The sequence below is a fragment of the Salvelinus fontinalis genome, chromosome 9, assembly GCF_029448725.1.
Source record: "Salvelinus fontinalis isolate EN_2023a chromosome 9, ASM2944872v1, whole genome shotgun sequence".
NCBI classification, from domain to species: Eukaryota; Metazoa; Chordata; class Actinopteri; order Salmoniformes; family Salmonidae; genus Salvelinus; species Salvelinus fontinalis.
This window is the reverse complement of record NC_074673.1, coordinates 56959357-56986265: the sequence shown is the minus strand read 5'-3', so window position 1 is coordinate 56986265 and position 26909 is coordinate 56959357. Positions and strand designations below refer to the sequence as shown.

Below are 26909 nucleotides of genomic sequence, written 5' to 3'. Positions count from 1 at the left end.
GTGGAAATTAAAATTTGTGTCATTCTCCAAACTTTTGGCTATGACTGTACATATGTATACTACCTCAACTAACCAGTGCCTCCGCACATTGACCCTGTACCCGTATCCCCTGTATATAGCCTCGCCATAGGTATTTTACTGCTGCTCTTTAAATATTGGTTACTTTTCACTGTAAGGTCTACACCTGTTTATATTCGGCGCATGTGACAAATCAAATTTGATTTGATGTTGTGTTCACCATTTATGTGCTGTAGCTTAACTATTCAAAGGTGGCATTGGTTTGACCCTCTGTAGAAAAAATAAGGCTCTTGCTTAAGTGATTATAAAGGATCAGCACTGTCCAATTCATTTTAGCCTGATGCTTTTCCTTGACTGACAATCAACATGATGATTCCCTCAGTGGGGGTTTTGACTTTTCTTGAGCACGTTCAAGAGTCTGGAACTTCACGTTGACATGGTAAACTGTCAAGTAGATGTCAGGTGGAAGGTTATTTTGAGAGAATCAAGGGATTTATTGTTTGGTCAGGGTGGGAAAATGGATTGGACTTATATCACCCTGTTTCATTTTACTCTTATCAAAATCACAACATTTTGAAGTTGAAATGTTTACCTTTTAGGATTGCACAATAATAATGGATTGAAAAAATACGATATGTGCAGGCCTAGTTGCATCAACATGTATGGTGATAGTGGAGGGTTTAGAAATTAGTTTTTTGTAGGCCTACAAATTGAAATTATATTGGTAGGCGAAATTGCATTTCTTCACACTAAATGTGTGACAAGTCAGTACTTCACTTCATTAATCCTCGACAACGCCTGCAGTTGGCTTGTGTAATGAATAGTATAATTTGATATAACATATTATACAAATCACAATGCTAGTAGTTAGGTACAAAATAGTATCCTGTGCAGTGTGCAATAGTGTCAACACAGTTATTGTGAAGCATTTAGGCCTATGCTTTTATTGTTGAATTTAGTGAAAGTCAATATTGTATTAAAGACGACCATTTCCTAAAAACTCCCTATCAATTCTGCGACAACTCACATCACTTTATTATAGGCTATAATAAACCGTTATAATGCTTCCGCTTACAGAGAGGGGTGATCACTTCATGAATATTTAAACGGTTAAGTATTCCGTAACAATCGGTGTCGGGGAGGAGGGGCAGGCACCACGAGAGAATGAACGAACTCTATAGATGTGTATTGATGAAAGTCACACTTGTAAGCGCGAGCGTCGTCCGATACTTTTGCAGTAGAAAGTAGCAGATGTAGCAAATAGCCTTCAAGCTAATGCAACTCTTTATGGGCTGAATTATTAGACGACGAGACTAAAACCTAAGGACCTTTCAATTGGTTGAATTTCATAGTTTGCTTGTTCAAAGAGGTATAGGCTACACATGCTTTATACACGAATTTGAAATTGTCGCCAAAAGGACGCCGCTGTGCGCTAGACACACGGCAATTGGAGAGTAGTTGAAGTGAGCTTGTAAAAGGTAAGATACGCTTTAAAATATGTTTGTTTACAAAAATGTATTCAAATTAGCCCAGCCTACTTCTAAAGATAAATATTCACTTTGACAGTCACACTTCTAATATATGGTTTCTGCCTTTCAACTTCTCGAGATTCTGATTTGCCATCTTGAAGTTTCTTCCCAAATGAGTGTGGGTGTGTGTGTGTCAGTGAACGTCTAGACGGCAGTAAAAAACTGCATACATATGTAGAAAATGAACTCAAACCATTGGATAACATCTCCAAACTGAATTTTGCAGGACTGAGCATGCTGCCTGTTACTCCTTGGTAGTTCATCCTGTTCTCATAGACTAATAGTGACATAGTAGATGTAAATCCCGGACACCCAAATTACGATGATATGTTATGTTTGGTATAAAAAAGCTAATATTTAGCAATCTCATCACGGACAACTTTAGTATTTTAGCTTATTAACAACTTTGGAACTACTTACTACTTTTTAGCTACTTTGCAACTATACTGAAGAAAAATATAAACGCAAAATGTAAAGTGTTGGTCCCATGTTTCATGAACTGAAGTAAAAGATCACAGAAATTTACCATATGCACAAAAACCGTATTTCTCTCAAATTGTGTGCACAAATATCACTACATCCCTGTTTGTAAGAAATTTTCCTTTGCAAAGATGCTGATTAAACAGCATGATCATTACACAGGTTCTCCTTGTGCTGGGTACAATAAAAGCGCACTCTAAAATGTGTGTAATGGATGTGAAATGGCTAGCTAGTTAGCGGGTACCGCTAGTAGCGTTTCAATCAGTTACGTCACTTGCTCTGAAACCTAGAAGTAGTGTTGCCCCTTGCTCTGCAAGGGCTGCGGCCTTTGTGGCGCGATTGGTAACGATGCTTCGTGGGCGACCGTTGTTGATGTGTGCAGAGGGTCCCTGGTTCGCGCCCGGGGCGAGGGGAGGGGACGGTTTAAAGTTATACTGTTACATGTGCAGTTATGTCACACAATGCAATGCCATAGATGTCTACATTTTTGAAGGAGCGTACAATTGGCATACTGACTGCAAGACTGAAATTAATTTAATGTTCATTTCTCTGCCATAAGCCACCTCCAACGTAATTTTAGAGAATTTGGCAGTACGTCCAACCGGCCTCACAAAAGCAGACCACGCGGATCGTCTGAGATCAGCCATCTGAACAGATGATGAAACTGAGGAGTATTTCTGTTTTTAATAAAGCCCTTTTGTAGGAAAAATGTATTCTGATTGGCCGTGTCTTGCTCCCCAGTGGGTGGGCCTGGCTCCCATGTGGGTCGGCCTATGCCCTCCCATGGCTCAAATTGTTTGCACAAATTGCCCAGTTGTGAAATCCATAGATTTGGGCCTAATGAATTTATTTCAATTTACTAATTTCCTTATATGAACTGTAACTCAGGAAAATTGTTGAAATTGTTGCAAGTTGCGTTTATATTTTTGTTCAGTGTACTTAGCATGTTAGCTAGAGGTCGACCGATTATGATTTTTCAACACCGATACTGATTATTGGAGGACCAAAAAAGCCGATACCGATTAATGGTCCGATTTTTATTTATATACATATATATGTGTAATAATGACAATTACAACAATACTGAATGAACAATGAACACTTATTTTATCTTAATATAATAAATAAATAAAATCAATTTAGTCTCAAATAAATAATGAAACGTGTTCAATTTGGTTTAGATAATGCAAAAACACTGTGTTGGAGAAGAAAGTACAAGTGCAATATGTGCCATGTAAAAAATCGAACGTTTAAGTTCCTTGCTCAGAACATGAGAACTTATGAAAGCTGGTGGTTCCTTTTAACATGAGTCTTCAGTATTCCCAGATAACACGTTTTAGGTTGTAGTTATTATAGGACTATTTTTCTCTATACCATTTGTATTTCATTTACCTTTGACTATTGGATGTTCTTATAGGCACTATAGTATTGTCAGCTTAATCTTGGGAGTTAATAGACTTGAAGTCATTAACAGCGCTGTGCTTCAAGCATTGCGAAGAGCTGCTGGCAAACGGAGTGAAGTGCTGTTTGAATGAATGCTTACGAGCCTGCTGCTGCCTACCACCGCTCAGTCAGACTGCTCTATCAAATCATAGACTTAATTATAACATAATAAACACACAGAAATACGAGCCTTAGGTCATTAATATGGTCAAATCTGGAAACTATCATTTCGAAAACAAAACGTTTATTCTTTCAGTGAAATACCGAACCTGTCTGTATTTTATCGAACGGGTGGCAACCCTAAGTCTAAATATTGCTGTTACATTGCACAACCTTCAATGTTATGTCATAATTATGTAAAATTCAGGCAAATTAATTACGGTCTTTGTTAGGAAGAAATTGTCTTCATACAGTTCGCAACGAGCCAGGTGGCCCAAACTGCTGCATATACCCTGACTCTGCTTGCACTGAACGCAAGAGAAGTGACACAAATTCAGGACTATACAGGTACTATTGATAGAGCATACACGTAGTGGGAACATGCTGAGGTACATTTTGGTTGAAACCATTGTCTAGAATTATTTTTTAATAGAATTTGAGTTTGAGAATTTTAGTAATATTGCCTGCTAACATGAATTTCCTTTAACTAAACATGCAGGTTAAAAAAATATACTTGTGTATTGATTTTAAGAAAGGCATTGATGTTTATGGTTAGGTACATTTTGTGCAACGAGTGTGCTTTTTTCACGAATGCACTTTTGTTAAATCACCACCCGTTTGGCGAAGTTGAAGTAGGCTGTGATTCGATGATAAATGAACAGGCACCGCATTGATTATATGCAACGCAGGACAAGCTAGTTAACCTAGTAATATCATCAACCATGTGCAGTTCACTAGTGATTATGTGAAGATTGATTGTTTTTTATAAGATAAGTTTAATGCTAGCTAGCAACTTACCTCGGCTCCTTGCAGCCACAAGGTTCTTTTCATGCTGCACTCGCGCAACAGGTGGTCAGCCTGCCACGCAGTTTCCTCCTGGATTGCAATGTAATCAGCCATAATCGGCGTCCAAAAATGCTGATTACCGATTGTTATGAAAAATCAGCCCTAATTATTCGGCCATGGCGATTAATCGGTCGACCTCTAATGTTAGCCAACCCTTCCCCTAACCTTTACCCTTTAACCTAACCCCTAGCGTATTTAACGTTAGCCACCTAACTTTCAAAAGTTTGGGGTCACTTAGAAATGTCCTTGTTTTTGAAAGAAAAGCAAATTTGTTGTCCATTAAAATAACATCAAATTGATCAGAAATACAGTGTATAGATTGTTAATGTTGTAAATAACTATTGTAGCGGGAAACGGCAGATTTTTTTAATGGAATATCTACATATGTGTACAGAGGCCCATTATCAGCAACCATTATTCTTGTGTTCCAATGGCACGTTGTGTTAGCTAATCTAAGTGTATCATTTTAAAAGGCTAATTGATCATTAGAAACCCCTTTTGCAATTATGTTAGCACAGCTGAAAACTGTTCTGCTGATTAAAGAAGCAATTAAACTAGCCTTTAGATGAGGTGAGTATCTGGAGCATCAGCATTTGTGGGTTTGATTACAGGCTCAAAATGGCCAGAAACAAAGACCTTTCTTCTGAAACTCATCAGTCTGTTCTTGTTCTGAGAAATGAAGGCTATTCAATGCAAGAAATTGCCCAGGAACTGAAGATCTCGTACAACGCTGTGTACTACTCCCTTCACAGAACAGTGCAAACTGGCTCTAACCAGAATAGAAAGAGGAGTGGGAGGCCCTGGTGCACAACTGAGCAAGAGGACAAGTACATTAGTGTCTAGTTTGAGAAACAGACGCCTCACAAGTCCTCAACTTGCAGCTTCATTAAATAGTACCCGCAAAACACCAGTCTCAACGTCAACAGTGAAGAGGCGACTCTGGGATACTGGCCTTCTAGGCAGAGTTCCTCTGTCCAGTGTCTGTGTTCTTTTGTCCATCTTAATCTTTTCTTTTTATTGGCCAGTCTGAGATATGGCTTTTTCTTTGCAACTCTCCCTAGAAGACATATTATATTATATTATACGAGATGGAAAATGGACCTTCACAAATGTATACATACCATACGAAATGTAACTTAACATACCAAGTGGAGGGAGACATATTTACGTTTACCATGTTACGTCTACCCATGAGTCCAAGTTGCAGCAGTTTGATGCACCTTTATAGGAAAGTACAGTAAAGGTGGTTGACGCTAAGCTGACAGTCATTGCAGCCTAAGGCCCGCTCGTGTGTGTGACACTCCTCGCTGAAAATAATTACCTTACTAGTAACTCCTACTGCTGATTAGGGAAGGCGTTAGATCTTTAGAATGTCACTGAAGGTTGTAAGTACTTAGTCAGAGGCAAGGTGACATCCAGTGTTGGTGATACCAAGCCTGTGGAAATAGGGCGCAGGCGCTGATTCAAAGGGAATGAGAGATGGAGAAGTAGAAGAGCTCTAATGTGCTGATCTAAAATAGTAGTCCCTAACATTCACCCAGCCTAACACCAAACTGCGTCTACAAGCAATGACGCTACATCTTGATTTGCTACACTCGCATTAGAGTTTGGCACAGTACGGTAAAGAAATGTATAGGTCAGTACAATATAATACAGTAGAGTAGAGTTTGGTACAGTACAGTACGGTAAAGAAATGTAGAGTGGAGTATAGGTCAGTACAATATAATACAGTAGAGTAGAGTTTGGTACAGTATAGCACGATTCCTTGTGCATAGAGTTGTCTGGTTTCTTTGACTTTGTAGTCAAAGGTTTTTGTTTGGCATAATTTTTTTTCAATTTAGAAGTATTTCAGTGTCATTCTGTTACCATAGAATTTCCCTACTACTACCGCCCCCTATCCAGTCATCTACAGATCTGTGCTAAACATTGTATTTATGGATGCATTTTGAAAGTATACATTCATAGTGCCCACTACCCTAGTCTCAATTAGGGCGACCCAGGTGGCTAATAGTCCAGCCCTCATGTTGCAGAGTGCCCCACAAACCCTCACTCTGATTTCTTCTTGGATCAGGGCAAATGGATGCACACAAGCATGCTATTGTTTATTTTCATCTGGTCTGCCAAACAGAGAACAGAGAGAGAGGTGATTGCTAAATACTTATTTAGCGTTGCCAGGCTACCCTCAGTGGAGTGCACAAAGGGACAGCATTAGAGGGGACGCAGAGCACGAAGGCGAGAGAAAAAAAGGAGGTGCAGAATAATCTTTCATTTACAGCTTTTCGATGTTCTTTCTAATTTTGGATCTGCACTTGATGAGGACACACGCACACATGTACATAAGTCACGTACTCTCTCTCTCTCTCTGTCTCTCTCTGTCTCTCTCTCTCTCTCTCTCTCTCTCTCATTCATTCATTTGTACACAGACAGGCCCAACTGAGCTGGACATAACACATCCGTAAATCTTAACCAATTCTTTCACGCAAGCAAGGGTTGGCCCACATATCTTGAATATTAGGCATTGCGCCTCTTTTTAAAGGAGTGGTGGGTGCTGTTGCATCTGCTCTCATTCTACAGAGTAGATTGGGGAGGTAGGGATACTTTCTGACACCCAGATGTGTGTGGGATGGGGTGACGTGGTGGGTACAGGCGGGGTGCGGTGTGTGTGTGTTCACCAGCTTGTGTGTGCATGTCTCGCTCAAGTGTGTACCGTAGGTGTTTGCTAGCTTGTGTTTGTGCAAGTCTGTGTGTGATTGTTTATGTACCAGGCCAGCTTGTGCATGAGTGCCTTTTCAATGCGTGGGAAAGAGCGCGTGTGTGTTGTTTACAACATTTGGTGGCATTCACCACCCTCCCTTCCCCTTCATGTGGGTTTCCTGCTCTCTCTGTCAGTGGGGGACTTGAGTCTAAAAGCTGTGCGATGGCCCACCTCCTGTCACCTTGTCCCTTATCTAATTTTAGTTTACCGAGCTCTCGACACAGCGTTATTTTCTGGGGCCTGGCTCACAAGCTATCCATATATCTGTGCGGAACTACGAATCCCATTAAACTGCTGTTCTCAGGCACTTATTATAGCCTAGTGTAGCCTAGCTTAGCCACTCTTCTCTTACCTAACCAACCCAGGCTTTTGGCGGTTGGCCCTTTCATTAGGGCACAGTTTGTGCTGTAAACACGACTGAGGTTTGGGTTAGAGCAGTAAGGCAGGAAGCTAATGGACGAGAGGAAGTTGACATGACTGCACAGCGGCGGGGGTTCACCACCTCTCTGCTTTCGGAATGATACAGGCTCTCTCGTATTGAGACAACATACCTGCTGTGAGAGCGAGTGTCTGTCTTCCCCTCAGACACGGTTTCGCTTCGTGAACTCACTCGCTCACTGTAGCGGTTTACTGTACACACACAAACACATTTTGTGTGAATGTTGTAGACAAAGTATTTTGGTTTCAGTCTTCGTCTCCGCCAGTGGCTGTTGATTCTGAAACGTTCACAATGTCACACCAAGTCTTCATTTCATCCATGCGGTCTATTCAGTAGAATGAACGGCATTAGCATTGGAGGCAGAAAAGCACTGTATAGGTCATACACAGACTTCTATACCGCAGGATATATATATTTTTTTTAAATGGCAATGTCATGAACTTTTAGTTTTACCCAATTGAATAGCCATTATTAACCAGTGACTTGTGTTTTCTGCAGGCCTGGTGCATGATGGGATCTTTTCGGCGGCCCCGCCCTCGCTTCATGAGCTCGCCCGTGCTGACGGACCTCGCCTGCTTCCACGCCAGCTCGGTCGGCCAGCAGCTGTCCAACACCAGCGTCTGGAATAGGTGGGTGAGCCTCCTCATCTGTGTGACCCACATCCAACACTGCTTTTAAATGTGTGTGTTTGAGTGTGTGAAACACGCTTCTCTTTTCATACATCTCTGACAGAGGGTCCATACCAGCCATTAGATACTAAACTGACTTTTGGTTTGCTTTCAAATGGGAAGCAACTAGATTTGATACATATCATATCTCTTTGTGCCTCACTTTATTTCCCTAAAATGTCCAAAGAGAACATGATAGGAAATGACAGGATAAATAATGTTGTAATCCCACCAGGAAGTTTTTAGAGGATGTGGGTTATGTGTATATTAGTAAGTGTCCGGGTTGGAGCAGGAAGACCTGCGATGGTCTCTTTCCTCTCTGACCACCCCATCACTCTTTATCTGCAAAAAGTGTGGATAGTACTGTTGAGCTGGCGGTTTTGAACATACTCACTACAGACACGGAAGCTAACCCTCGGTATGGAAATGTGTCAGACTGCTCTCCCCCCTCCACTTCTCTCAGGAAGTGAATAGAGCATTTGACAGGATGTTTTGTGGGAAGCGGATGGGGCAGCGGGCGCTTCGGCTGCTAAGAGGTCCCTTCCGCTAAACCCCAGAGGTGCCACTGAGGCGCTTGGCGTGCTCTTTGTCCACCGAAAGCAGGAGGTCTTTCCATAGGTGTGGATTTTGTGTCCTTGGTTACATGGTCACCGGGCCGCAGCCACCGCTTGTACGGCACAGTCCTCCACAGCGAAGGGCCGAAGTCACAATGGTACGCTGCATTGTTTTGACCTGATAGCGGACCGCACTAAACTAGAACAAAAGGCCAATGCAAAGTTTTCGCAAGCCCTATTTTCCTTTCTAATTCCTTCAGGCTCTACAAAAGTGCCCAGGGGGTACGGGCTAGGGGTTGATTCTGGACAGTACCTTTACACAGCTTTGCTACACAATGAAAAGGTTTATGAAAACCCCCAAAGCCATGTAATGACAATATGTTATGACAATATCTGCAGAGGGGCTTTAAATGGATCTCTGGTTTTCACTGTTTACAGTATGTCCATGCCTCCCTGTTGCAAAATGCATCGTATTTCACACCTCTCTTCCTATACATTGGAGAATTCATATGCAGAAAATGTTGCAGGGCACTAATTCTCCACGGTGGGTTGTTATCAAAATCAGTTAAAAAAAATTATTGTAATTAACGTGACTCAAGACATACACTGAGTATACATAACATTAAGGACACCTGTTCTTTCCATGACATAGACAGATGAATACAGGTGAAAGATATGATCCCTTATTGATGTCACTTGTTAAATCCACTTCAATCGGTGTAGATGAAGGGGAGGAGACAGGTTAAAGAAGGATTTTTAAACCTTGAGACATTTGAGACATGGATTGTGTATGTGTGCCATTCAGAGGGTGAATGGGCAACACTCGGTTTGCACATTTTAGGGAAAACATTTAGGTGGAAATCTTCCGTGGAAATTAATGGGAATATATATGGGAATTAACGAAAATATATGCAAATTAATATTGACACCATTTAAATGTAGATGTTTTTTGCATTGGATATATTTACCATATCATATGGAGACAAACATAAACATTTTACCTTATCATAACTAGACATAATTGCAAATGATAAAATTTCTTCCAATAGAAATTTTAAAAAACGATTTAGTTACGAATTGAACTTTAATTAAATTAGTTGACTCTTCACATGGGATGATTTCACTGAACAACAAAAGATAGGGAGTATTGAATGATCCCCAATTATCCGTCACATCTCCCATAAACATTTTCAACATACATCTGTAAAACGATAGTCTAGAAACTAAAGCTATGGTTATCTTCCTCTCAGGCTTCCATGTCTTCTCCCTGGAACTCCTCAATGTCCAACTCTTGGCCATCAGTCTCTGAGGCCTCATCTTCACTGTCACTTTCCAACCTTGAGGATGGCTCGCTGTCAGGCTCAAAAAGCCTCAAATTTGCCCAGATGGCCACCAATTTTTCAATCCTTGTATTGGTCAGCCTATTGCATGCTTTGGTGTGTGTGTGTGTGTGTTCCCAAACAAGGACCTCTGAGGCGGCTGATGTTGGTGGGATTTGGAGGAGGATGGAGTCAACAGGGGAAAGAGCTTCAGATCCACAAAGTCCCTTCCACCAGGTGGCTGATGAGATATGTTGGCACGACTGCCATATTGCATCTCCATCCCAAAGCCCTTGTTTGGAAGTGTATTTCGCCAGACTGCCAAGAACCTTGCCCTCATCCAGGCCAAGGTAGTGATGACACCATAGGCCTTGTTGATCTCTGCACCAGACAGGATGCTCTTGCCAGCATACTTGGGGTCCAACATGTACGCTGCGGCGTGTATGGGCTTCAGGCAGAAGTCTTAACGCTTTTTGATGTATTTCAGAACTGCAGTTTCCTCTGCTTGGAGCAAAAGTGGGCAGGGCAGTACAGATTTATTTTTTTACATCTGCAAGCAGAGTCTGAACATCAGACAGGATGGCATTGTCTCCCTCAATCCGTGCAATGGCTACTGCTATCGGTTTCAGAAGTTTCAGGCTGCTTACCACTCTCTCCCAAAATACATCATCCAGGAGGATACCCTTGATGGGGCTGTCCATATCGGCAGACTGTGATATGGCCATTTCTTGGAGAGACTCCTTCCCCTCCAGGAGACTGTCAAACATGATGACAACACCACCCCAATGGGTGTTGCTGGGCAGCTTCAATGTGGTGCTCTTATTCTTCTCACTTTGCTTGGTGAGGTAGATTGCTGCTATAACTTGATGACCCTTCACATACCTAACCATTTCCTTAGCTCTCTTGTAGAGATGCATGAGAAGCACAGCCAATGGGTGTGATGTGAGGGTAGGACTCCTCCACTTTAGACCAAGCAGCCGTCATGTTCGCAGCATTGTCTGTCACCAGTGCAAATACCTTCTCTGGTCCAAGCTCATTGATGACTTTATTCAGCTCATCTGCAATGTAGAGACCGGTGTGTCTGTTGTCCCTTGTGTCTGTGCTCTTGTAAAATACTGGTTGAGGGGTGGAGATGATGTAGTTCATTATTCCTTGCCCACAAACATTCAACCACCCATCAGAGATGATTGCAATACAGTCTGCTTTCTCTATGATTTACTTGACCTTCACTTGAACTCTGTTGACCTATGCATCCAGCAAATGAGTAGATAAAGCATGTCTGGTTGGAGGGGTGTATGCTGGGCGAAGAACATTCAGAAAATCTCTTCCAATACATATTGCCTGTGAGCATCAGAGGTGAACCAGTTGCATACACATAAACTTCTGATTCCAGGAGGACCATGAGCTGTTGCTATAGAAGTAGAGGGACTTTTGTCAGAGGTTGCTTGTTGTGAGCGCTGAGGGAACTTTATGCACTTGACCAGATGATTCTGCAGCTTTGTTGCATTCTTCACATATGATTTGGCACAGTATTTGCAAATGTACACAGCTTTTCCTTCTACATTAGCTGCAGGGAAATGTCTCCACACATCAGATAGTGCCTGTGACATTTTCCTGTAAAGATGAGAAAAAGATTAGTAAAAAAATACGATTTCATGTATAGATAAATAGTTAAGCAGTTAGATTAAACAACCACTTTGTAAGATACATGTTTTAAAATGAAACATGTATGGAAACAGGTGAATTAACACTCCTCAGTTAGGCTCAAGCAAGCTAAAACCCACACGGAAGCAAAAACTAACTAGCAGAAATTGTTAAGTTAGAAATGATTTAAACACACTTTGCTGTAGGCTACTATTTACTAGTTAACAAGAAAATTATGTATGTCATATAAAATATAATCACCCCAGCCAGTATTGTAATCAAAACTTACCAGAAAGCATGTAGTTCTTGGCTCAGACAGTGTAGTAGTGTGGGCTCAGTAGCATCTCATTAGTGTGCAAGATATTGAGAATCAGCTGTACATGTGATGTAAGAATGCACTGTGAATGCAGAAGGTTGCAATTCCATTGAATTGGGATAGTTTAACCAAAATATGCCACAAGACCTAGAATTGTCTTGTGTATCCCACAAAAAAAAGGTTCACTGTAATAAGCTAATGAAAATTTACCGGAAAGTTTCCGAGCCTTTGCAACCCTAGGCAAGACAAAATATTTAAGTGCCTTTGAACGGTGTATGGTAGGAGGTGCCATGCGCACCAGTTTGTGTCAAGAACTACAATGCTGCTGGGTTTTTCACGCTCAACAGTTTCCCGTGTGTATCAAGAATGGTCCACCACCCAAAAGACATCCAGCCAACTTGACACAACTGTGGGAAACATTGGAGTCAACATAGGACAGCATCCCTGTGGAACGTTTTTGACACCTTGTAGAGTCCATGCCCTGACGAATTGAGGCTTTTCTAAGGGCAAAGGGATGCAACTAAATATTGGGAAGGTGTTCCTGAATGTTTGGTATACTCAGTTTATGATTGACTTATTAGACAAAATGAGGCAACCTAATCACCATCTATCACAATCAGCCATCTTTCAGAAAAGTTTAAATACTGTCCTGTTGATATCAGCCACAGCTTCCCATTTGCCAGGCACTTGAGGCTCCCTCACCTATGCCCTCTGACCTATGAGCTCTGACCTGACCCTGTGTTTCTGTCCCTTAGCGTCCAAACAGCCGTGATCAAAGTGTTCCAGGGTGGAGGGTTGCAAGCTAATGAGCTTTACACCCTCAATGAGAGCATCAGGTAAGGTTGAATTGACAGTCTAGATAGAGGTACTCTGTAAGAGCTTTGTGACTTCACCGCACACTGCAGGACGCTTTGGGGATAGGCTTTGACAGATAAGGCCTTAGTGGAATCAACATAGGAAAGGAGACATCAAAATGTTTACGCCACCTTTGATTTAGGGCACCACTGTATGTCAATACTTTTATAAAGTGCGTTTTATAAAGTGCGTATTAGCTAGTGTCCCATTGTTCTGTGTCCTTTTAGATGGCTCCTCAAGACCGAGTTGGGCTCGTTCATCACAGAGTACTTCCAGGTATGCCCTTTCCCCTTGCACGTACTGTAGATTCACCACCCAAAATGATCAAAGGAATAGTTTGCTTAATATAATGCACATGTAGGTACAGTGGGACAAAAAAGTATTTAGTCAGCCACCAATTGTGCAAGTTCTCCCACTTAAAAAGATGAGAGAGGCCTGTAATTTTCATCATAGGTACACTTCAACTATGACAGACAAAATGAGAAAAAAAAATCCAGAAAATCACATTGTAGGATTTTTAATGAATTTATTTGATAACTATGGTGGAAAATAAGTATTTGGTCACCTACAAACAAGCAAGATTTCTGGCTCTCACAGACCTGTAACTTCTTCTTTAAGAGGCTCCTCTGTCCTCCACTCGTTACCTGTATTAATGGCACCTGTTTGAACTTGTTATCAGTATAAAAGACACCTGTCCACAACCTCAAACAGTCACACTCCAAACTCCACTATGGCCAAGACCAAAGAGCTGTCAAAGGACACCAGAAACAAAATTGTAGACCTGCACCAGGCTGGGAAGACTGAATCTGCAATAGGTAAGCAGCTTGGTTTGAAGAAATCAACTGTGGGAGCAATTATTAGGAAATGGAAGACATACAAGACCACTGATAATCTCCCTCGATCTGGGGCTCCACGCAAGATCTCACCCTGTGGGGTCAAAATAATCACAAGAACGGTGAGCAAAAATCCCAGAACCAAACGGGGGGACCTAGTGAAAGACCTGCAGAGAGCTGGGACCAAAGTAACAAAGCCTACCATCAGTAACACACTACGCCGCCAGGGACTCAAATCCTGCAGTGCCAGACGTGTCCCCCTGCTTAAGCCAGTACATGTCCAGGCCCGTCTGAAGTTTGCTAGAGAGCATTTGGATGATCCAGAAGAAGATTGGGAGAATGTCATATGGTCAGATGAAACCAAAGTAGAACTTTTTGGTAAAAACTCAACTCGTCGTGTTTGGAGGACAAAGAATGCTGAGTTGCATCCAAAGAACACCATACCTACTGTGAAGCATGGGGGTGGAAACATCATGCTTTGGGGCTGTTTTTCTGCAAAGGGACCAGGACGACTGATCCGTGTAAAGGAAAGAATGAATGGGGCCATGTATCGTGAGATTTTGAGTGAAAACCTCCTTCCATCAGCAAGGGAATTGAAGAAGAAACGTGGCTGGGTCTTTTAGCATGACAATGATCCCAAACACACCGCCCGGGCAACGAAGGAGTGGCTTCGTAAGAAGCATTTCAAGGTCCTGGAGTGTTCTAGCCAGTCTCCAGATCTCAACCCCATAGAAAATCTTTGGAGGGAGTTGAAAGTCCATGTTGCCCAGCAACAGCCCCAAAACATCAGTGCTCTAGAGGAGATCTGCATGGAGGAATGGGCCAAAATACCAGCAACAGTGTGTGAAAACCTTGTGAAGACTTACAGAAAACGTTTGACCTCTGTCATTGCCAACAAAGGGTATATAACAAAGTATTGAGATAAACCTTTGTTATTGACCAAATACTTTTTTTCCACCATAATTTGCAAATAAATTCATTAAAAATCCCACAATTTTCTGGATTTTTTTTTCTCATTTTGTCTGTCATAGTTGAAGTGTACCTATGATGAAAATTACAGGCCTCTCTCATCTTTTTAAGTGGGAGAACTTGCACAATTGGTGTCTGACTAAATACTTTTTTGCCCCACTGTACATATGTAGTTTATTTAGCGACTTAATAGCCATATCAGATTTGTAAGTAAGGATTTTTGACCCATTCATTCCAAAAGACCCTTTACAAACTTTCCAGTCAAATGTGTTTGTAAGGTGTTTTAGGAAAATGCCTCAATAAGAACAATTTAAAAACAGTCTGGGTGAGTTGACAAGAGCCAAGGTACCTGGAAAATCATATACATGTGTCAAATGTAGTGATAACAATGAAGTAATTCATGTATTTATTTATTTTTCAATTGAAGTGAAAAGTTTTTTGGTGTTTTACTAAACTAAATTTAAATTGCTGTCTTAATTATTTGTCCTAAAATAGCAGTTGAGCCAGTGGCGATTTTAGCATGTAAGTCTTGGCAGGGCAAACTCCCCCCCCAAAATGGAGATGCATGCCAGCAAAGCCACAACACTAAACAATACACGAAGTGCACTATAACGGTGACAAACGGTGCCCACAGAATGTTAGGGCCTACTTAAAGCTGTCCCAACAGCGCAGTCCCAACACCTTACCACTGCTACACCTGGCTATTAGTAGAGACATGTCTGGCAGCGAAACAGTTAATTCAGCCTCATTTACTGCCTTTAAAAAACATAGCTGATGTGGCTGATTAAGCAAATGTGGTTTCTACTGACAATTGAGATGTACAAATGATGGCATACTTGGACAACTAGTGGATGAGAGGCAATCCATAATTTCGATTAAGACAACAACGAGCGAGCTAGGACGGACGTATTCAATATAACTATTTGTTCAGCACTTTTGAAATGTACAGCCATAGAATTCAGAACATGGGCCGTTCGTACGGTATTCTCACTGTATACCAAGTCAGAACCGTAGGATAAATAAGGGGTGCGCATATTCAGACAATGAAAGCTCTTACAATATTCAATGGTTTACATTCCTTTAAAACAGGCTATAGGCTACATGCACCACCAAGTCAGAACAGTAGGCTAAATCATGAGGGGAAAAGGGACCAAATTATTAGGGTGAGGCACATGGGCAAGTAATGGCTTACTACACAGCATAAACTTTGTTAGGTTCTGACAAACAGAGTGAAAAACTAACAGACAACTAGTCAAAGCTCAAACCAAGTTTATTCACCCAATGAGTCAAACAGCTGCAAAGACAAAGAGATGGTTCCACCAGCACAAGTATTTATACCCCCCTTTAGGCGGAGGCTCCTCCTTTTTTCTAAACCCTACATCTTTGTTGCTAGGCAGGAAGTTAAGTGATGTGGGTAGTAAACTGTTCCTTCTCCCTTCATGTGACCTGACCTGACCTCGCCCCCCCCCCTATTCCTCACTAATCCACAGCTATCCACCCTTATCAGTGACCGTAACCATGTGATTGCCTTTTCCCTTACTTAGTAACTTCACAGGCACATGGCTCTTATCCGCCCTCAATTGACCCCACCATATACATTCCTCCTACATATAAGCATTAACTTCTGGTGTAGCAAGTATTTCAAATTACAACACAACAACTCAGTATTACTTTCTTAGCTACAGTATACATATCTCCCTGGCATATTACATAATTTCTGAAGCAGCATACAATACATTTTTTGACTCGCCTTGTTGTGCTGTGCTCACTTGAACAGGAAGTGCGCGGCGGACCTTTGTGGGCAAATTTTGTCATCAAACTTTGTCATCAAAGTCTGGCATTCTCTGGATTTATGGTGCTTTCATGACAACTGGGAACTCTGTAAACGTTGAATCATGACGTCAGTGATCTTCAGTTCATAGCTCTAGAAAGAGGCTTGAGTTCCCGACTCTGAATTCCGAGTTGGAAGACCATTCAAAACGTATTTTCCCAGTCAGAGCTAGTTTTTTTTTCCTGAGGTCACAGTGGTCTTGAACTCACTGAAGTCTGAGATTTCCCAGTTCCGAATTTCCAGTTGTTTTGAAGGCGGCAGAAGTCATGCTGGATTGACTGCATTGCCAATATTGAATGTTTATCCTTTTAAGCTTGGAAAAGAGATCCTTAAACCCAGACTTGGACCACAAACCCACTCCACTGAATAGCAGGCTAGTGATTGCTTTGCAATGCTTGCAGTTAGCCACTGATTCCTTCCAAACCACTCATTGTTGAATTTGCAATTTCCAATGTGTTATGTAATGTTTATCTCCAATGGCCGATGAGCACCAATACGTTTAATCTATAAATTATCTTCATAATTTGTCTTTACATGGCAAGGATTGAAAAGGATTTGCCAGTAGATTGTCAACGTGATTCATGATGATAAGATTCTAGCTAAGATTTTGAAAGTATGATGTTGACATCAGTCCAATCAAAGCTACGGTAGATATAACATGATTTGATGTCTTTTTATCTGTGGCCAATGACCTTTAGCCTTCTTGGATGGGCACTTCTAATGTAACTCTATGGCAGCACCCAAGGGCCTTGAATTATCGAGCTCTTCCAACAGATTTTGCGGTGACGTAGTGTCCCCATGACTAACAGAACACTGAGCCAATCACGACGCAACTAGGGAACATTACCAACCCCTACGCTCCGTATTTTCCGCTGGCTGCCCCACCACAGAAAGCACTGAGCTAGGCTGAAACACCTGCATTTTGGAGCTGCCTTACTCAAGAAAGCAAAAAAGAGAACATGTTTGTATGTGGCTTTAACTCAATGATTTTTTTTTGTTTGCAAACTGATATGTGACACGTATTCATGCCAAAATAACATGCAAAACAGGCTAAACAGGTGGGACTCTGCCACTGAGTTGAGCAATGGTCAAACTTTTTGGAATCCGTCAAGCCTCAATCAGAAGTGGAAGTGTGTGTTCCATTGCAGTGTCAGTTGAGGTGTTACACAACACATTGATTTACCAGCTCCTCTATATGCAATGAGCAGATTTTCTTTTGCTTAGTGCTTTTCTGTGCATTTGTTGATCAATTATTCAGTCAGCAGAGAACTGATTATTTTAAAAGGGTTTAAACCTGTTCATTCTGAACGTTGGTTATAAATATCCCCTTTTCTGCGTGTTTTGGATAGGACACAAATGAACACCTCCTTTCAGCAACCTTACACCAACTGGCATGTGAGATGCATTTCATTTGCACACCAGCTGTCCCTCATGTAGATTTTAATAGAGTAATTTTGCATCAGCCATGTAAGAGAACTTTAAACTGTTACTGTTTCCTTGAATTTAAAAACATACGTTTCTGACATTTTCTCTTTCTTTCTTACAATTTGTCCTAGAATCAACTCTTGACCAAAGGCCTGTCGCATATTCTGGAGAAGATTAGACTTTATGAGGGTAAGTGTACCATCTGCGCCATGAAACATTGCAAACAATTTGGCTAGTTTGCATTTACATTTAAGGAAGTTACTTTGTTCACTGCGAGATGCTCAGGGTATTTTCCCAAGGTCTTATTCTTGGGACGCATTCCTCAGTTGGAACGGATTGATGACAGGTATCTACTGTAACCGCTTGTGTTTTTACCCTATTAAACCTCTCATAAGGACACAGAGGAATGAGAGTGAGATCTGAGCCTCATGTAAAGAGAGTTTATTTGTGACTGACCACCTCGATTCGGTCTTTTGTAGCATACAGCATTATGTGTAATAGCAATTCAATAGTAAAAATCCTTATCCATGTGCCATATTGATTTCCACCTGTCCAATGCTTTCAGACTCAGGGAACGAATAATCTGTGACAGGACTTTGATCTGTTTCATTTGTCACAGTGTCATCTAATGCTTGTTCATTTGTCCCTCCCTTTCTCCTCAGGTGACAGTCAACTCCTTATCCTGTCCGAGATGTGGATCAGGTTCTTCACTGCGATCTTGCCCACGCTCCAGGCTATATTCTATCCTGTTCAGGTACTGCCAACATACAGCCCGTCCTTTCGCCGAGACTTTAAACCGACTGCCTGACCCTCAGTGATCAGTACAAATCCCATGGCACTTGGTTTATACAGTAGGGGTGTTATTAATCCTGCCGTCCTGGCTTAATTCCGGAACTGGCTGCTCATTCTACTGCACACAGCCAGATAGGGACAATCCTCTCCTGCCCCTGTCAGTGTAGGGTGAGAAATCTCTTTCTCTCTCTCTCCTTCCCTCTCTCAATTACAGCCTCTGCTTTTTGCCGTACTCTTTCGTTTATTTGGCATCTTGAAGTCCTCCCAGCCCTTTACTGCAATGTTGCCATCTAATTTCATCCCTCATGAACATCATTAGTTTATGTGTGTTTTTTTTCCTGTGTGAGTGCAGGGTCAGGAGCTTACCGTCAGACAGATGGCTCTACTGGGCTTCAGAGACCTGGTTCTGTTGAAGCTCTCCCTAGAAGACCTACTGCCCATTGCCACAGTCCCCCCAGCCATCACACAAATGCTGCTGATTCTGCAGGTAAGCTTACTTCTACACCAGTCATTAATCTGGACATGTAGACACTTTATGTGACAATTGTCACCACATATAGTAGAATAATAATAGTTAGTACATGTAGCTTCTAAACCCCTTTGGGTCAGTAGCAGTGAAAGCTGAAGCACTACATGGCAAATCAGAGCCTGGCTCTGTGGCAAATGAACATAACATTATCTCACATCATAATGTGAAGTTAATGCAATAGGGTTCAAAGTGAGGCCTCTGTGTCAACTGTCTGTGTTGAGCACCATCCCATGCTTACTCACAGTGTATCTGTCCATGTTTCTGTCATTGTATCTATCCACAGGGCATCCATGAGTCTAACGGGCCCAGTCAAGAGTACTATCAGCTAGAGGGACTGGTCGAGACAGTCATCTCGCCTTACCTGGGTAACGTCCTCCACGTTAGCAACACCAACCGCTTCGTAGGTGAGTGGCCTGGGTCACAACAGAACATAGTATAAGCTTTGGTTCCACGCTTTATAGTAAGATGAAGTGTTTTTTTCTTTCCCTAATCATATTGTATTTTGAACAATAATGAATAGTTAATAAAATAGTAAAATAATACTTGTTTTCTAAAGAAGCATTAACAGCAATTTGACCCGTTTTTTTTTTTTAATAAGAAGGAGAATGTGTGATCCCTTTTACCGTGGCCCCCAGGGCTCTATGAGGGGAAATAAGCCTTGAAAACCCTAACTAGGCTTCTATGGCATGACAAATCACATAAACCACATAAAAAACATCACCAGAGCCTGCAAATCTGCATTTGATCACATTTCTTATCCCACTGGCCTGGAACTGGCTAGCACACACACTTTCTTTAATGCACTTTTACTCCCCTTCCCCAGTGTAGTTGTTTCTATGATTGCCATTACAGTCAGCCTGATAAAGTCAATGGCTTGGGATGGTCATGACGTCATGCACTAAACTAGAGCATGCAGATATCCCAGAGTAATTAAAGGCCCAATGCAGCAGTTTTTATATCAATATCAAATAATTTCATGGTAACAATTAAGTACTTTACTGTAATAGATTTCCATTAAAATGGGCAAAAATAGCTTTTGGGAGTGGTCTGAGTGGGGAAGGGAAAACCAGCTGTTATTGGCAGAGAGGTTTGGAACTCTCTTTGTTATTGGTCTATTAACCAATTTACAGCATGGTGATGTCACAATGGAATGCCAAAACTCCCACCCATACAAATCTGCTGATTATAAGGTCCTGTGTAAATTATATTTTAAATCAGCAACTACAGTGCCAGCTAACTACAACTACAGTGCCAACTACAGTATTCACACCCCTTGACTTTTTCCAATTTTGTTGTTACAGCCTGCATTTAAATTGAGATTTTTTGGCACTGGTCTACACACAATACCCCATAATGTCTAAGTGGAATAATGTTTTTTGACATTTTTACAAATTAATAAAAAATGAAAGCTGAAATGTCTTGAGTCAATAAGTATTCAACCCCTTTGTTATGGCAAGACTAAGTAAGTTCAGGAGTAAACATATGCTTATCGAGTCACATAATAAGTTGCATGGACTTTAAAATGAATTTTGAATGACTCTGTACCCCACACATACAATTATCTGTAAGGTCTCTCAGTCGAGCAGTGAATTTCAAACATAAACTCAACCACAAAGACCAGGGAGGTTTTCCAATGCCTCGCAAAGAAGGCCACCTATTGGTAGATGGGTAATAATAAATGGATTTCCCTTTGAGCATGGTGAAGTTATTAATTACACTTTGGATGGTGTATAAATACAACCGGTCCTAACTCAGTTGCCGGAGAGGAACAAAACCACTCAGGGATTTCACCATGAGACCAATGGTGACTTTAAAACAGTTACAGAGTTTAATGGCTGTGATAGGAGAAAACTGAGGATGGATCAACAACATAGTACTTACTTCACAAAACTAACCTAATTGAGAGAGTGAAAAGGAAGCTTATATACAGAATAAAAAATATTCCAAAACATGATTCCAGTTTGATACAAGGCACTAAAGTAATACTGCAAAAAAATGTGATATAGCACTTTCTGTCCTGAATACAAAGTGTTATGTTTGAGGCAAATCCAATACAACACATTATTGAGTACCACTCTCCATATTTTTAAGCATAGTGGTACAGTAGCTGAATCATGTTATGGGTGGGCTTGTAATTGTTATGTTTTTCCGGATGAAAAATAAATAGAATAGAGCTAAGCACAGGCAAAATCCTAGAGGAAAATCTGGTTGAGTCTGCTTTCCACCATACACTGGGAGATGAATTCAGGAATACTTCCTGAAGGCACAGGAAATAGCACTTGTAAAAAATATATTTTGCACTGTTAGTTTCATCAGCTGTTGTACAATATGATAGAAAAAATTGGAAATAAACATAATTTTGACTACTGGGCCTTTAACAATTGTTCTTGAATTAGGACTGGTGAACTGCTTTTGCATTGCATTTATCCAATGCATACTTATCAGGAGTCGACTGTATTACTTTCAAACAATAGCAGAGAAATACTCAAACAGGTGTTTTCCTCTTCTTCTTCCTATATCCCTAGAATGCCGTGCACCACTTTCCAGGTTAAGAGGAGTGGCACAACCAGAGATCACTGTTACTCATCATCATGCCTCAGACTCCTCCTCGCTGGCTCCCCTAGTGGAGCAGGAGGGGGAATCCTACCTGGAGAAGGTGGGAGGAGTCCGACGCCACACAGTGGCCAATGCACACTCCGACATACGGCTGCTCTCAGCTTCTGGCAGGATGCAGCCTGGGATGGAGGAGGACAGTGGTGGCGGTGGTGGGAACGGGATGGCAGGCAACGGCATGCGGCCCAGGCCTTTCTCCAGCTATCCAGACATCCTGGAATCCCCAATGGGAGTGGTGGGGCCCTTCAGAAAGCAGAGATCGACTGAAATCAGCTGCCATCCTCCCAGCTAACCAGTGATAGCGGCTGGAGACCGTTGTTGCTATTGATTCCTGGAAACTGAGGGGATAAAACCATCTCTGAGTGCGAGCAGGGTGGTTGGGTGGAGTCTCTGTCACCCAATGGCTTTCCCTCCTCTGTGCTCAGAGGCCAAAATGTGGAAACAGTTGATTGTTTCCGTACAGCTCTGTTTCCCTACGTGCCAACACGTCAGATCTATTCACATGATTTTATTCCTGGGACGCATTCCTCGGTTGGAACTGATTGATGACAGGTATCTATCGTAACAGCTCGTGTTTTTACCCTATTTAACCTCTTATAAGGACACCGAGGAATGACAGTGAGATCTGAGCCTCATGTAAAGAAAGTATATTTGTGGCTGACCGCCCTGATTTGGTCTTTTGGAGCAACATTTTCTTTTCTTTCTTTTTTTTTTACATTAGATAAAAGTTGACTCCGTAGACTCACAGCTAGAAAAACTGTATATCACACACTGCAGCTGAGGAACAAATGGGAAAGTAATTCTGCTTTGAAAGTTGAAAAACTTGTAACCCCACTTTTGAGAAAATGGCCCTTGAATGTTTGGTACACCTACATGAAGAGCTCTTCTTATTTTACACCCATTCAGCATCGTTCACACCCTCTTAAGACTTAGCCCCACCCATCTCTTTCACGTGTGAGGCAATGTGCTAAACAGTGAGTATGGTGGTGTACAACAAAAGATTTCAAGACTAAAGGCTGGTTTATACTACTATCGACATGTCTGTATACAGTTGTCACAGTGACATCATGAACATTCTATTGTCGTCCGACATCAAACTTGTCGTTGTCGTTCTGAAAAATTATGAACAAAAAAATGACAGGCTGCATGACATCAGCAGCCTGGGGGTCCAAAACTGATAACTGATGACTATTAACTGGTGCGTATTAACACCAATAAACCCATCCGTTTAAAAATTAAAAGCAACTTTCTAAACAATGTTTTTGGTTTGTTTCTAGCTTGTTAGAAGGTGTAAACGGTGCAGTGAAATGGTTACTTGAATAGTGGAGTCTTTTGTTTAGACATCTAGCTAACTAAACAATTAATCATAATCCCAACTCATAATGTTACTACCCTGCATGAATCTACAGGTAGATAAAGCTAACCAACTAGCTGGGTTCAATGCTAGGTAGCTAGCTAACATTAGGCTATAACTAGCAATACAAATGGCTCTGAGATATGAATAACATTACTACACAGATCATACATGTAACATTAACTTGCGAGCCAGCCAGACAGCTAACAGTAAGCTTTAACTTGCAATGAAAATGACTTTGACAAAATATATCTGAAAATGTAGCTAGCTACATGGACGTTTCTCCGTCTCTGTCACGGATGCCAAGCTTGCCCTTAGTTTGAAGATGTAATCCAGACAGGTGCTTTAAACAACAGCCTTATGTGTTCTCTTTTCGACCGCCTCCGCATTTGCAATCATACGCCTAAATCTCCTTGGCTATCATACTCTGCTTCCACCGGTCATTCCACTGATTTCAAAACTCGGTCCTCCAGAAAGTGGAGAGCCTTAGCAACATTTGTGCAGTTCTTCATAACATCTTTCAAAAAAGCCACTTTTGAAAGGATTACCTACACATACTACGCAGCTTATGATATAGACAGAAGCGTACTACACGGCAGACCATTCAGAACTTATCTCTCGGCATGTCCAGCACATCCATTATCTCAGCCAATCACGGCTAGCAAGAAGGTTCCCCTCTTTTTCTGTGGCTAAACCAACTAGGCTCGTAATTTAACAATTTTGTTTGTATTTAAAGATGGCATACAAGTTTGTCTTTAAGGCACATGAAAGTTGCCAAAAACTGAATTTTTATAAAAAATAAAAAATAATGTCCAAATGCCTCTCCTGTGAAGTTGTGATGCGCGGCTTACACCTAGTTTCCTGAAACGAGCAACATTGCACTGTGTAAGAGTCACCATTGCGAGGAATGTCTATGCTGCTGAGTTAACACAAAAGACAAACCCTTCGGAAACATGTGGTGTAAGGGATTAGGGACTGAAACCGCAAAGCCCTTTCTGCCAGTGATGTAGTACTCCAAACCGGTCTGGAGACCACGTACTCCAGACCACATATTGAGTGTCTCGGTCTTGCCTTGGATACATTTTTACTCGGTCTTGACTCAGTCTGGGCCAGTGGAGATTCATCATTTCTTCCCGAGACCAGCTGAGTAGAAAAATGATCAGCTTCCATTCAGTCAGCGCATGAAACCGCTTCGCCAGGCCAAATATATACACTCCTTTATTGAAACATTTGATAATTCAGGTTTTAAAACTGGCATCTCGTTGTTCAGTCAATTTGGTGTCAATTTGTTTGTTTAATCAAAAATTTATTTTTACTAATAAAAGTCATTTTTATTTATTTTATTTAACCTTTATTTAACCAGGTAGGCAAATTGAGAACACGTTCTCATTTACAATTGCGACCTGGCCAAGATAAAGCAAAGCAGTTCGACACATACAACAACACATAGTTACACATGGAGTAAAACAAACATACAGTGAAAAATAAGTCTATATACAATATGAGCAAGTGAGGTGAGATAAGGGAGGTGAAGGCAAACAAAATATATATATAAATAAATAAAAATATAAAAAGGCCATGGTGGCGAAGTAAATACAATATAGCAAGTAAAAAAAGTAGAGATAGTAGAGAGAAATAATGGGGTGCAAAGGAGCAAAATAAATAAATAAATACAGTAGGTAAAGAGGTAGTTGTTTGGGCTAAGTTATAGATGGGCTATGTACAGGTGCAGTAATCTATGAGCTGCTCTGACAGCTGGTGCTTAAAGCTAGTGAGGGAGATAAGTGTTTCCAGTTTCAGAGATTTTTGTAGTTCGTTCCAGTCATTGGCAGCAGAGAACTGGAAGGAGAGGCGGCCAAAGGAAGAATTGGTTTTGGGGGTGACCAGAGAGATATACCTGCTGGATCGCGTGCTACAGGTAGGTGCTGCTATGGTGACCAGCGAGCTGAGATAAGGGGGGACTTTACCTAGCAGGGTCTTGTAGATGACCTGGAGCCAGTGGGTTTGATGACGAGTATGAAGCGAGGGCCAGCCAACGAGAGTGTACAGGTCGCAGTGGTGGGTAGTATATGGGGCTTTGGTGACAAAATCCGTTTTGTCACCAAAGCCCCATATACTACCCACCACTGCGACCTGTACACTCTCGTTGGCTGGCCCTCGCTTCATACTCGTCATCAAACTCACTGTGATAGACTGCATCCAATTTATTGAGTAGGGTTTTGGAGGCTATTTTGTAAATGACATCACCGAAGTCGAGGATTGGTAGGATGGTCAGTTTTACAAGGGTATGTTTGGCAGCATGAGTGAAGGATGCTTTGTTGCGGAATAGGAAGCCAATTCTAGATTTAACTTTGGATTGGAGATGTTTGATGTGAGTCTGGAAGGAGAGTTTACAGTCTAACCAGACACCTAGGTATTTGTAGTTGTCCACATATTCTAAGTCAGAGCCGTCCAGAGTAGTGATGTTGGACAGGCGGGCAGGTGCAGGCAGCGATCGGTTGAAGAGCATGCATTTAGTTTTACTTGTATTTAAGAGCAAATGGAGGCCACGGAAGGAGAGTTGTATGGCATTGAAGCTCGCCTGGAGGGTTAACACAGTGTCATACCTATGTACACTACCGTTCAAAAGTTTGGGGTCACTTAAAAATTTCCTGAAGATCTCATACAACGCTGTGTACTACTCCCGTCACAGAACAGCGCAAACTGGCTCTAACCAGAATAGAAAGAGGAGTGGGAGGCCACGGTGCACAACTGAGCAAGAAGACAAGTACATTAGAGTGTCTAGTTTGAGAAACAGACACCTCACAAGTCCTCAACTTGCAGCTTCATTAAATAGTACCCTCAAAACACCAGTCTCAACGTCAACAGTAGAGGCGACTCCGGGATGCTGGCCAAAACTTGGGGAGCCAAATAAAACCATTTGGCCCTCGGGCCGCCAGTTGGGGAACCCTGCTATACATCATCCCTGAGTTGATAAAAGTTCACATTTTAATTGACCTCATCCACGGTCATAAAAAGTCCACTTTATTTTCACTACAGAGGAGCAAGCAAGAGTATGGCAGACATTGTGCCTGGACTGCGACCAACCTCTGATCTATTCAGGGTTCATAAAGTAAATAAGGAGCTTTGGCAGCCTAACTTAATCCCCTACTGGGAAAACCTGAGCCAAACCTCTGCAAGGAATGCCAGTCATGTTGTAATGTGCTTTCAGGAGCAGACTGGTAGGCCTGAGCTTCTCAAAATAAGGTGAGAGTATTTGACCTGTATAGCTGAAGGTTAGAGAAAGCTTCCACCCCAAGCGGTGGGTGTAAATGTTCCTGTGGAAAAGTATACTATAAGGTTACTCATAAAGATAATGTTAAGAGATGTGTAGAAAAATCAGATGCATTTTACAGTGCATTTTGAAAGTATTCAGACCCCTTGACTTTTTCCACATTTTGTTAAGTTACAGCCTTATTGTAAAATTGATTAAATCGTTTTTTTCCCTCCTCAATCTACACACAATACCCCATTTTCCCTCCTCAATCTACACACAATA

The 26909-nt window shown here is 41.6% G+C and overlaps 1 protein-coding gene across 2 annotated transcripts; it reads left to right on the top strand.

Annotated features, from left to right (window-relative positions):
* The first annotated feature begins 1158 nt into the window (after positions 1 to 1158).
* Positions 1159 to 23274, top strand: prr5l (proline rich 5 like). Of its 2 annotated transcripts, none has more exons than XM_055934932.1 (9): positions 1159 to 1496; positions 8168 to 8298; positions 12926 to 13006; positions 13253 to 13301; positions 18215 to 18272; positions 18746 to 18837; positions 19228 to 19362; positions 19688 to 19808; positions 21930 to 23274. In XM_055934932.1, the coding sequence occupies exons 2-9, from the start codon at positions 8177 to 8179 to the stop codon at positions 22307 to 22309; spliced, it is 1038 nt and encodes a 345-aa protein (XP_055790907.1). In that variant the 5' UTR covers positions 1159 to 1496; positions 8168 to 8176; the 3' UTR covers positions 22310 to 23274. The 2 variants fall into 2 exon arrangements, with proteins under 2 accessions (XP_055790907.1, XP_055790906.1); XM_055934931.1 differs by lacking the exon at positions 1159 to 1496 and adding an exon at positions 10142 to 10560 and having other exon boundaries at positions 8214 to 8298.
* Positions 23275 to 26909: the final 3635 nt, after the last annotated feature.